At 31.7% G+C, this 13,763-nt stretch overlaps 1 protein-coding gene across 4 annotated transcripts in view; it reads right to left on the reverse strand.

The window, feature by feature from the left end:
- LOC115877170 (putative inorganic phosphate cotransporter) overlaps nucleotides 1-13,763 on the reverse strand; it is an 86,398-nt gene that overhangs the window by 27,197 nt on the left and 45,438 nt on the right. Inside the window, exons 1-2 of one of the 4 annotated variants that reach the window (XM_030893330.1) lie at nucleotides 2,776-2,996; nucleotides 2,588-2,714 (exon numbers count right to left, since the gene is read on the reverse strand). The exons of 2 other annotated variants lie outside the window; for them this stretch is intronic. In XM_030893330.1, the coding sequence (XP_030749190.1) occupies nucleotides 2,588-2,666 (79 nt within the window). In that variant the 5' untranslated portion in view covers nucleotides 2,667-2,714; nucleotides 2,776-2,996. Of the gene's footprint in view, nucleotides 1-2,587; nucleotides 3,001-13,763 lie in introns of those variants that run through there. One more of the 4 variants, XM_030893329.1, reaches the window with a different exon arrangement.

Raw genomic sequence — 13,763 nt, forward strand, 5'->3', positions numbered from 1 at the left:
CGTCTGAATGCAGATTGCTTCATGCAAAACAAAATTTAGTTAAAATAAAATTAAAGTTTAGAATGATATAGATCCGGCAGAATTGGAACCTGGATGTAGGTCTATGAAGCTTGGTGTAACTCCGGCACTTAAAATTAATATTTTTATAAAAAAAAACTAAATATAATAAGTCCACTAAAAATAATGAACAAAGTAACCCATTTTTATTAATGACACTTTTATGGTTTGGTGAAATAGTTTTTAAAATTTAATTTATTTGTTGGCTTAAAAATTTGTAATAAAAAATATTTAAGTTTCTATTTTTAAATTTAATCTCAGTTATTATTAAAATCGTCAACTACATACATCTATACAGGGTTATTCACCACATACGACATGTAGTATTGTAGCTAAACGAATAGATTTTTACAAATTGTATTTTTACAAATTGTAAGTTTTGGGTTCGTTGCAAGACTATTAGAGCATTACACTTATTTAAAAATATCTTTACAATATACAGGGTATAGTGATAAATGAGGTCCAAATTATAAGAAAATGCATTTTCTACGAACACTTGAAGAGATAGGTAAAAAATAGTATAATACAATTTGATAGACAATTAAATTGTGCATCTGATTCACGTAAAATATACAGGATGTTCCATTAAATTAAACAAGTTATTGCCGTTTAAAGCTAGTAATTGTTTAATATAAATTTTTGGACACTCTGTATAAGGTAGCATAATTTTTATTATTGCAACACAATAACTGATCAATAAATAAACTTCAGTAAATATTTAATCAAATTTACCTTTATTTCAATCCCAAAATCTAAACACAGGATAATATACAAGGTGTTCCATTTAAAAAAATACAACTATAATATTTTTTGCTTATTTGGGACACTCTCATTCTCATTCTGTATCTTGTAAAATTATTTTTAAATTGCAGTTCTGATGGTCCTTTACACCCAATACTTACAATTTGTAAAAATCTAATCCCTTAGCTACAATACTCCGTGTCGTATGTGGTAAACAACCCTGTATAATTGTGTGTCAAAAGATGAAATACATAGCGTGATCAATGAGTATTTTATGATAATGCAGGTTTAGATGATAACTGATAGATAACTCTTATGAGAAATAACATTAAAGGTTTCATCACAAAACTTTTAGATTACCTACATATATATTTTTTGAGGGTAACGTTTAAAGAATATCATCCAATATATTATTTTTCAGGTTTTAGGTTTTATATAAATATATGGTATTGCATTTATTGATATACACGTATGTAGACAAATTGGAGACACATACATATATTTATCAAATTATATTATAAAAATATAATGTAATAATAAACAAACTTTTTAAAGATCTGTACTTTCTGAAGATCCCATACCTACTTGATAATACTACTTCATATTCATATATAGATAAAGATTAGACTCAAATATTATTCCATAGAATTATATTATTCCATATGGTATTGATCAAAGGTTTTTTGGTATAGTCCGACACGTATTATACAATAGATTCTACCTTAAGTGACGTCATAATGTTTCCAATAGTTATTTTTAGGCAAATTAAATCGCGTGCTCTACCTAACGCTTTTTTATAGTCCACCTTTAGATTGCGCCTTTTTAAAGTATAAATTTCCTGTTAGGTATAATAACACTAATGGAACTTTACTAACATCTTTTATAAAAATAATCCTGAACTAATACCATACCTAACAATAATATCTATATACCTAACGTTTCATTTATTAATATCATTACATATTCATTATACCATACCATAAAAAAAACGACGCCAAAGATGGCTGGAGAATGACAATCGATGATAATTTAGGTGAGGTCAAGCCCTAGACGTTATTTACAGGGTCCGTACTTTTCCGTACCTATATATTTTTTAATGGTGCTTACTACCAGTTGATTTTAGGAAGGTTGTAATTTATGTTACAATGAGTAAAAATGCTTTTTAAATGGTGTAGATAGTAATTCAAGAAAAAATAAATTTTTTAGGAAATATATTTATATCTGGAAACGTTCTATCCTTTTTTTAACCTTTCCATAGTTAGTGTTAATTTTGAAAAGTTTTGTGTCAATTTATAAAACGACATCTAGAGACTGACGCCAAAATTATCATCGATTGTCACTATACACTCTCCAACCGTTTTTGGAGCCGTTTTCTTTTGATTACACGGTATATCTTCAAAAAAAGTTTATACCTACATCAAAGACCTTATAAAATTAAAATTTATAAGAAGCTTAGGATTAGTTTTTTATTTAATTATTTAATATAAGTTTTAAAACAACGCAGTTGTCGTGTCCTTGTGCCCTTTCAATGAAGTTTTATATTACATGAACAATTTCTCATTAAACAATAATATATATTAAGTTTAAGGTATAAATAAAATACTATGTATTCAATTAAATATATATGTAATTAAAACGATAAATAAATATATATTCTACCAACTCCGAAGTTTTGTAAAGCGTAAATTATAAATATTATATTGCCAAATTAATAAATAGGTTTACATCCGCTACTCGTACTATAGGTACAAACTACCAAACAAATTGAAATATTTAATAGTTTACTTACCAATAGGTTTTTTCTTTTTCTCCGATTCAAACACCGCAACATAATTCGTATTCGCATAAGAGTTTCTTTTATTATTCATCTCTAATCCTATCTTTGGTACTTTTTATAAAATATTATTCTATTTTCACTATAATAATGGAATATAATTATATTATGTTTTAGATATAAAATGAAATATTATCGGTTACGTCTTCAGTCTCTTCCGTTTTCTTGCAAACACGAGATTCGAAGGGTTAATAAAACATTGTGCAGAAAGAACCATAGTCGAACATCGAATTCTGATTTTTACCGGCTCGCAAGAGATCTCGGAAACTTGTAAACGATAAAACAGTACGGCACTAACTATTGAACAATATCGGACAAATATCTATCAACCGTGAAGTTTGACCGAATGACAACGAGTGTCAGACAGGAATAAAGTTTCTTTTTTGTCAAATATGCACAATGGATTTCTTTAAGTTCTGTAACGAACGCTTAACCCTTTGCGCGCGAAACGCAAGCCACGTGAAACCGGATCAACACACGAGAATTCCCTACCAATTGCCGTACAGAAATAAAATAGATTTTTATCCCCACTTTTTTAAGTATCCCATCGACTAAAATGAGCCTACTATGGGGTCGATATTCGGACGGCCGAAATACTGGTAGGTAATTTCATTTTGCGATTTCACACTCAATAATCCGTTTGAAAAGGCTGATTTTTTGTGAAGTGAAACTTCTTGACGTGCGGTGGTAATAAAAATTCAAAGCCGTGACACACATTATGTAACACACGAGCTAAAGAGGCGAAAAGTGGTAACGATCGAATTATTTATTAATTTTTAATTTATTACTTTTTCAACATTTCAAACTACACTTTTTCAAACATGTCCTTCAAATCCTTCATTTTAATAGCTGTTAGTAAGAAGTTTACTGCAAATATGCGCAGATAGTGCATACAATTTTTTTTCTATGCTTTAAGGTCTATGCTCATTATCATACACGTATCGTTTCTAGCTCGTCGCGTTTCCGTTCCAGCAACCGGTCTGGTTACTCACATATTCATATAGGAAGGGTTTCAGTTTGCTTCTGTAAATTATGTTTTTCCATTTTTCTTGTACAACACTTGTGCAATTCCAGTTCAACTACATTTAAAAGAAATAGGACAAAATTCAGTATAAGAAGATTTACAATATATCCAATGTTAAACAAACTAATACAAGTTCCGACAGGATCCGACCTTACCAGCATCCGACAAAATATTGTTTCCGAGTATACTGAAACGCTACCTGTATCATACGATACGTAACTTACGTAAGTAAAGTAAATTTTAAGTGAACGTCACCTTTTTGCTTCTCTTCTTCTTTCAGGCCTATTCTCTATGGATGTTGGAATGTTGGCAATCATGCTGGTCCATATATAATCCTATTGACAGCCGCCCTGAATAAATGTACGGTCGTCATTCCCGTCCACTGTCTAATATTTTCAGCCATGATATTCGTCGGCGTCCCTGACCTCTTCTACTATCTATTTTGCCCAGCAGTATTAGTTGGATAAGTTGGTATTTATCATTACGCATCACATGCCCAAGGTATGCCATTTTTCTCACTTTCCCACTATGTATAATTTCTAGTTCCTTTTGCATTCTTTGGATCACGGTATTGTTGTGACATGGTAAGTGTATGAAATCCTGAGCATGCGGCGATAGCACCACATTTCAAAGGCTTCCGAGCGTTTAGATGTAGCATCTGTCAAGGTCCAAGCTTCCACTCCATATCCATAGGAGCGTGGAGAATACGTAGCAGCGAAAATTATTATAAAAGGTAAAACTGACATATTTACAGGTACTTATATACTTTCACAGCTAATAAAGATTACAGCCACAGGTAGCCACTGTGAATATGTGTTCAAGTTTTTAGCCCAACACTATATATTTTGATTTAATAAAGATTGATTTTAATATGTGTTTTTTTAGTTAATTAGGTACCATTACGACCAAAAAAAACTAGTACAGAAATTGGTAGTCCCAGATAGAACTCCTGGTCTATAAGGATATCTTACAATACTTCCATGTTCTCGAATTTTGGATTTAGCCAACAACACTGTTTTTTTTATCCCTAATGCATTTGCAATGTCCCTTATGGGAACCCCATCCCTGAATCGCGTAAATATAATCGGTTTTTGCTCTGAAGTTAAAGGCATTTTTTAAAAATTACGTGACACTGACACACGAATTCTGATGACACTGAGTTATCAGTTTGAAAAAAAATATTTTATTATAAACCAGCAGACTAACTCATATTTTGTTGTACTACTTTTTTTTATCGCAATGGTACATCGAGAACTGACTATATTTAAGCATTAGACCCCTTAAGAAAGACAGTCATCCTTTTCATTATTTGTATTTGTAATAAAACTAACTTTATGTTACAACTTTATTTTTTATCATCGGTTTATATTTTTCTATCGGTTTATCACTTTATTGTCATTTTTAGCTATATTTTCTATATTTCTTCAATATTTTTTTATATTAATATAGTTTTTCAACTTGTCAAAGTCAAAACTACAAAACTTTTTGAATGTGCTTCTCATATAAGGGACGGCATTCACGGCATCACAGGAAACCATGACATACCATCAAGGAAAATCTAAGCAGAACAACAATATAATTATTGTTTCCGATAATAAAACAATATAAGTGTGACTTTTAATAAAATACTCCCTACTTAAGACATCCACTAACTTGATACGAATAAAGATTTGATCATATAACACATACATATATGAAGAAAAGTTCAAGCGCTATACTAATATAACGGTAACAACGTTGAAATTGTTTTGGTATTAAAACCAAAGATTCATAAAGCCACCCCTACACGATGCTCCCATCGTTGGTTCCAACATAGTAACCAGCATTTGGCACAGGTTTTGACAATATTATAAATGGCAATTGACAAGTGTGTCTCATATACGATGTGGCAAATGATTATGCGTCCAACGTTGGAAGGTGTTTGCCATATCGTGTGGGACCGGCTTAAGGAAAATCGCATCCAGATTTCCGCGACAAAAAACATGAAGATATACTTTTTTTAACAGTAAAGGGCATTCGTCATTTGAATTAAAATTTTAGTATAATTAGTAGTATAATTAGTGATAAAAATGATTAAAACAACAAATATTTTACATATTAATAAACCTAAGCAACTGCATTTATGATTAAACAGATGATACTACTACCTTATAACAACCGCAAACATATGTAATCTAAAACCATAGTCTATATTATAGATTTTTCTAATACTAAAATTCTCTAAACAAAAGAATATACCTAGATATTTAAAAAAAACTATGGTTCATGGCAAAGCGGCAGGTCCTGATAATATACCCGCTGAACTATTTAAGATACACCCAGAAAACATTGCACAGCTACTAGAGACAATAATAAAAAGCAGTTGGGAAACAGAACATATCCCGTCAACGTGGAAAGAAGGACTTATTGTAAAACTCCCCAAGAAGGGCGACTTATCCCAGTGTGAGAACTGGCGAGGCATTACCTTACTTAACACCATCAACAAGATAATTGCTACAGTCATCCAAAAAAGAATATCAGATGCCCTTGAACCGACTTTGAGAAAAGAACAAGCAGGCTTTAGGCCTCAAAGATCATGTATCGACCAAATTAATACTCTCATATAGAGCAATCTCAAGAGTTCAGATCGCCATTATACATGGTGTTCGTGGATTTTCAAAAGAGCATTCGATACTATAAACACATAGCTATCTGGAAAGCTTTGAGAGAAAAAGGAATACCCGAAAAAATAATCCGCATGATTAAAATGCTTTATCATGATGCTACAAGCTGTGTATTACATAAAGGTTAAGTGGGGGAGAAAATTTCTATTGTAGTAGGTGTAAAACAGGGCTGTATACTTTCGCCGCTACTCTTTAACATCGTTCTGGATGGTGCACTAAATAGAGCATTTAAAGAACCACTAGGGATACAATGGGGACTCTTAAGCAGGCTTGAAGACCTGGACTATGCAGACGATCTATGCATCTTTTCCCATTCACATTCGGATATGTCTCCAAAACTTCTTAGACTCCAAGAGGAAGCTAATAATGTCGGTCTTTAAATCAACGTGGCGAAAACCAAAGAAATGAGGTCAAATACTCCCAACAACCAATGTCTATACATCTCCAACTGAGCCATCGAAAGAGTTGATGAATTTCAGTACCTGGGAAGTATGGTTCACAGCGATGGGGGCACAGAAAAGATATAGAGGAAAGGATTTTGAAGGCACAAAGAGCTTTTGGCATGCTTACACCTGTGTGGAACTCCTCTATATATATAGCAAAAAAACTAAAGTCCAGCTCTTCAATAGCAATGTCAAATCTATTTTGCTTTATGGATGCGAAACATGGAAGGTTACGCGTGGTCTCATGGATCGCCTACAGGTGTTTGTTAACAAGTGTCTTCGAAGAATATTGAGAATTTTCTTGCCCAATCAAATTAACAACGAAGAACTGTTGAGAAGAACATCACAAAATCGAATAGATATCGAAATTAAGAAAAGAAAGTGGGGCTGGATTGGGCACATTTTGCGCAGACCCCACAGAGATATCGCTAGACAGGCACTTGAATGGAATCCACAGGGAGACGTGCCAGGGGAAGACCAAGGAATACCTGGAGAAGAACAGTAACCTCTGAAGCCCAAGAGGTCGGGAAAACATGGGGAGAGATCAAACAGACAGCTCAGAATAGGATCAGATGGAAACATCTCTTAGAAGCCCTATGTCCCACGAAGGGATGACGGGAACATATATATAATATATATATATATATATATATATATATATATATATATATATATATATATATATATATATATATATATATATATATATATATATATATATATATATATATATATATATATATGGTTCATACATTTTTTGTTACTGTTAGAATAAGTGACAAGATGCTACTGAGATGCAAAATTTTAACCCCACGAAATAAAATAAATCACTGTACAACTATTAAAGTTAGTATAATTAGAAGTGTAGGTACATCAGCATAGAAGTTAATTAGCAATAAGTAGGAAGATTGAAAGATAGGTAATTCAGTTGCCTTTTAACATCTTTTAATATTGTTCTAGCGCATTCGCCATTCTCTAAACGACTGCATTTATATTGTTCGTTCATTTTAAACTTAATATTACATTTTTAAATTAAATTATTAAGGCAGTCTTTTCTTGTTTTCTCAAAATATCAGTTTTATAGAGTGATTCCATTTCAAAGGTTGTGACCAACCGACCAATCTAATTATTTCTTTTAATAACAAATTCTAATAATATAATATGATGAATGTTTTCGACTAAAATCATCACCAACGACATCCAAAAAATGACTGAAAATACGATCTGCCCTATATGAATGTGCCAGACTATTTAATGATCTCATTGAGTTAATTACGTATAAGTAAGGTAGGAATATTTTATAACAACATAAAAAATATTTGGTCACACACAAAATTGGTTTATTAAAATGTACAACAAATATGGTGATAAAATTTTGATTGTTTTTTATCTAAAAACCATAAAAGAAAATATATAATACCGTACAATCGAAAAAAAAAACGGCGTCAGCGATGGCTATGAAATGAAGATCGCTGTCATTTTATATGTAAAATTAGGTACATGGGAAATGTCATCGATTGCCATTTCCAATCCAACTTGACGCTGTTTTTTTTTTCGATCATACGGTATTTAAATTTTAATATCTATATTTAAACTAAAAGTACTGCCATCGTTGCAATATAAGTTAAAAAGGGCTAAAACAAAGAATATTATAGAAACGATATGTATAACATATGCCGTATTCCTTTTTAAAGGTTACCTAGTTATTTCAACCTTTTTGAATCACTCCATACAATGAATAGGGCCTTGAATCGTACCTTGTAACAAATTAAGTAGGGAGATACGTATTAACGGATTTGTAGTTAATACAATTTTTTTTTGCAGTCATTTGATATACCTACCTACTGTTAATGTCGAAGTTTATTTTGGTATGAGATAAACATAAATTATTGTAGATTAAAGCTAAAAATTATTAATTATGGCGTAATTCGTAAAGCATCACTCCTAAATAATGTCACAAACAAATACAGGATGTAAATAAATAAGTTAAGTTATTTCAGTATTTCCGTATACAATTTTTCGATTTGGCATTTCATTACAAATATATCATATGATTGAAAAAAAAGGCGTCAAGGACGGCTGGGGAATGAAAATCGAGGATAATTTTGGCGAGGTTAAAAAATAAATGGTGTACCTATTTAGTTTAAATCAAGGTTGGAAAAAATCATGATTTTTTTAAAAAAATCAAAACAATATTTAAATCGGATTTTCAAATGACTTGGACTTCTTTCCCATTAAAGTCCTATCCTGAATGGCTATATCTTTATAACTCTACCCGATATCGATAACATTAATAAATCTAGGGTGCGTTTGTCATTTTTCCACGTATTTTGTGGACCAATATATTTGATCACCAATATATTTCGCAAAAAAGGCGCTCGCTTCAGATCAAAAAGATTTTTTTTTCAAACGTGTCAAAAGTATCAATTTTTGTCATTTTAACGCCTAGTACAAAAATATAAAGTACAAAAATATATTATTAAACTGATATTAAGTGTCAAATTCAACGAGTGATGTTTTAAAAAATAATATGTATGTTCTAGTAAGTAAGAAGTATAGGAGTAAAAATGTACTTTTTGTGCTTTCTTTGTAACGTCGGAATACCTTTACGATATGGTCCTTCAAATGTACAGCATCATCAAAAAAAGTATAATTTTTACTCCTAATAGGTAAAACAAGACACTATTGTTCGGAAATAGTCTTAAGTCGAGAATGAAATTAGTATTATCTAATGTAAAAGTGTAAAATATTTACTGCAAATTAAAATGTCGGTAAGAATTTGGAAAAATACAACCGTTTCAAAAAAAATATAAAACAACATATTTCCTGACAACGATTATTATAGATTCTCGGGAATGAAGATGTAGTCTCTATATCAGAAGAACCTAGCTCTGCACTAGACTGCGAATGATATGTATTCGAACAGCGAATTTTTGTCACTTATACATATATTTTAAATTAAATCCCTGCGTTTAGCGGTCTGATGGATTCATATGAAATTACTTCAAAAATCGGTCAAACATTTAAATTGATGAATAGATATTTTTATATAGTTTTATAACATTTACAATTACTTTTCGATTTATTATCTCTTATATCTTTTATAGAAACATTTTTTACAGTTTTCTAGAACACATTTTTATTACCTTTACAGTTATTTTTTCATTTATAATAAAGTTTAAATAAAATTATTTTTTTTTATTTAAATGGCATGATTATAATTAAAAAAATCGCTTGATTTAAATCACGATTTAAATCATGATTTAAATAATTTGATTTAAATCATGCCAACCCTGGTTTAAATTAAGCCTATTAGTACCTATTAAGTTTAATTAATGTTAATTTTTTAAGACTTAATTCTTTAACACCGTACGAAATATCGCCGCGCGTAGTCCTCAAAATTTAAAATATTAGCATTTTCAGGCTTCGATTATGTTCAAAAGCGCCACCGTATGACAAATCACTAAAGCTTCCACACGAGAGTTCTTAAAACTATAATATTCTTTGATCATACGTTATTCGTTTATATATTTTTAATATATATCTCAATTTGTAGAAATATGTTTACCAAAAAAGAATGTAATGTCATATTACTAGTTATATTTATACATTAGTTAAAAATTTTAACAGGTCCCTACTGTATTTTTACCAAGTGACATCTGGTTTTTACGAATCTTAATATGTGTTACATAATCGAGGGCGCGATTTTTAAATTCATAGTTGCCAACCATGGACATATTCGGCTCCGAGCTGACTAACTGGAATTTAAATTTCGCGCTGGGGATTCAGGTGGCAACTCTGTTCTAAAAATATCAAGGTGTCACATTTATTTATTTATTTCCTGACATAGTCATTCGTTTTGACACTTTAGTTTTTAGTTTTGTATTACGAGTTTTTAGTTTAAATAAATAGTTTTAAATAAAATCGACTGAATCCAATAAAAAATTACTAATAGAGTAGCCTATATTGAGACTAATATGACAGAATATCGAAGTTACTGATCTATCATAAATCTCAGGGTTTTGGCCAAAGCCAGTATCTGAGACGGTTTTTCAGAGGTTAGTTCTCCATTTCCGATATCAGTGTACCAAAGTTTATGGCATGAATGGTTATCGTCTCGGCGAACTCAGTGATGAGGTATTTTGGTGTTTCCCCACAGAATCTGCATTCGCGGTTATTTCTTAACTTCAATCTACTGAAGTATTCGTTGAGGAGACTTGAGTGTCCTGGTAAAAGACCTCGTCACAATCCCAAGATTGTTCTTACTTAAATCTAGAAAAACCTTGGATTTTTCTGGGTCGTAAGTCCTGAGAAATTTCTTCGAGTGTCTTAGGCCCGTATTTATAGTCGCATCTCGAAATTGGGTCTCAGAAAAGACCGACAAAAATAAGAGGCTTACTAGGCGCGTGTGGCGCGTGTATACGGGCGATGAAACGTAAGCCTGTTATTTTTGTCGGTCTTTTCTAAGCTCCTAAGCGACTACAAATACGGGCATTAGACCGATGGAGGATTTCCATTTCCAGATTACGGATAGAGTCTTCCAAGTTCTCAAGATCTGCTTGGTTTCCACTTGGGAAGTAGAATGGTTCTGGTCCAGGTCTAGTCCAAATTCTCACTCTCAAGGGTTTAACCAGAAGTGATATTTAATTCTCATTGGAATGAAAAATACGTAAACTATGTAGGTACCTAACTCACAAATTGTATTCGATAAAAAAAACAATGAAATAAGCGCGTGTATAACGATTCCCTTGAAACTGTGTATATTTTAAATTTAAATATCTAATATTTTAGCATACAATGTTTACAATAATTTGACTTCTGTAAACTACAAAATATAGGTATTTAAAACCACTTCTTAGCAAACAATACAATTATTTGCGGAAGGAATGATTACAAAACTAATGGTTATAGACCAGAACGTTACCTTTAGTGCTCACCTTGAACTACAAGCGCTAAACAACTATGTTTCTAAATATTTATTACCATTAAGATTTTATACATGACATAGAAATCTGAAGATATAAAATGAATTATTATGATTCTAACTGTATATTTTCTATTGCACGAAGCAGAGAACAGGTAAAATTTAATAAATGAAACTAATAAAAAATTTTATTTCAATTATTTTAAAAAAGATATAGGCTTAACCAGACACTATTAAAGTCTATATATGTCGTAGTCTCATAGTATATTCCGTCTTTTCATGAAGAGCCTAGTCACTTAATGAAAAAAACTAACCTAATAACATAACTAAACTGCTAACCTAACCGACGCGCAACGCTTCATGAAGTGACCTAGGATCTTCATGAAAAGACGGAATACACTATTGGGGGGTGTTAATGCATTGGTTAGGTGGTTATTTGGAGGGTGTTAATGCATTGGTTAGCCTGGTTATTTGGAGGTTCTTAATGCATGGGTTGGTTGGTTTTTACTACCACTTGCTTATTCGTACTTTTACCAATGCGGTGTGGTAAATCCTAAGATTTAGTGTTTGAGTCTGGTAAAAGTCCGAAATGGTAGCAAAATAAATAGTTTTCGGGCTTTTACTACATGCTTTTGGTAAATTCTAGGTTTAGCGCGCTTATCCTAGGTTTTACCGCATTTCGGACATTTACAGTAACATATATAAATCTATGTCCTAAATTGCTTCGTTTCGGAGCTACAGGGTGTACAAATTTAAATTTATTTCGTTTTTTTTAAAATAGTTTATAAATTATAGTTGATATTTGGATAAAAATGGTATCTGGGTGTTTTTTGATATGAAAAATTTGTTTTCAATGTCAATATGATTCCTACTTGTAGAGGACGCCACCTACTCTATTTTAACTGTTTTGAAAAGTAATATCTTTTCGTTTGTATCTGTATAAAACTACTGGAGTGAAAAAATATATACATTTCCGTAATTTGTTACATAAAACAAAGATTTCTGGGTAAATATCGCTACAAAAAAACCGTTCTCAAAATATTTAGGATGTAAATAGTCAATACATTATTGACAAAAATAAACATGTTCTCAATATACATATAGATAGTTATTTGACTAACTTTTTATTTTTTAAATTAATCATAAATTCTTGTTCGAAACAGTTTCTCATCAAGAGATCTTTTTTACGCAAAAAACGGCGAAAATGTGTATTTTATGCTCAGTAGTTTTAAACAATTACGCAGGAAAAGTTATTACTCCTCAAACCAGAGATAAATAGATAGGAATTAAGCCCTTTAGAACATAAATTTGTATAAACTTTTTTCTTATATCATTCTGCAGAATATGCTGCCCCAGAACCCTATCTTGAGAAAACACGCGCCTTCGAGCAAGTACCATGAGTTTATGTGAACAATTTCATATGGTCGCGTAGACTCCGTCCGATGGCTATCTTGAAAAAACACGACGGACGGTCCGTCTGTAACAGCGCTTTCAGATGGAGCGGAGCGTCCGCGCGGATGTTTTTTCAAGATAGCTCATCCGAACGGAGCATACGCGACCCATGTGAAATTGTTCATATAAGCTCATGGTACTTGCTCGAAGTCGCGGACGGTCCGCTCCATCTGAAAGCGCTGTTAGAGTGCTAGTAGTTATTCTTCAATTTTATTTATCGAGCAAATTTTTTGGATGTCGTCTGTCGAAATCTTCCCTGAACCGTTGGACAAACTATACGTATCTCAAGATTGTTGATTGATTATTGATTGTTGTTTCTTTTGTAAAATAAATTTGTCCATTTGATTTACTTTTGATTTAAATATCACAATTTTGCTAGGAATAAACTACTCAAAACAATACTTATCGCAAAGTTTCTAAAAAAATATTAATTGGAAAAACAAGACACTTTTTGAATTCCCTGACTTACAGTTTTAAATAGTTTGGATACTGTGAAGGGAAATTCGAAACAATAAGCCTACGCGTTGACCTGCAATTTTAAGACGGCCGACTATTTAGTTGCAAAAGTGAAAACAATACATGCTTATGATGTAAGGATATATTGCTTACAAATATGCCTAGGGCT

This window comes from Sitophilus oryzae, unplaced genomic scaffold, assembly GCF_002938485.1.
Source record: "Sitophilus oryzae breed Bouriz unplaced genomic scaffold, Soryzae_2.0 scaffold_1442_pilon_pilon, whole genome shotgun sequence".
Taxonomy (NCBI): Eukaryota; Metazoa; Arthropoda; class Insecta; order Coleoptera; family Curculionidae; genus Sitophilus; species Sitophilus oryzae.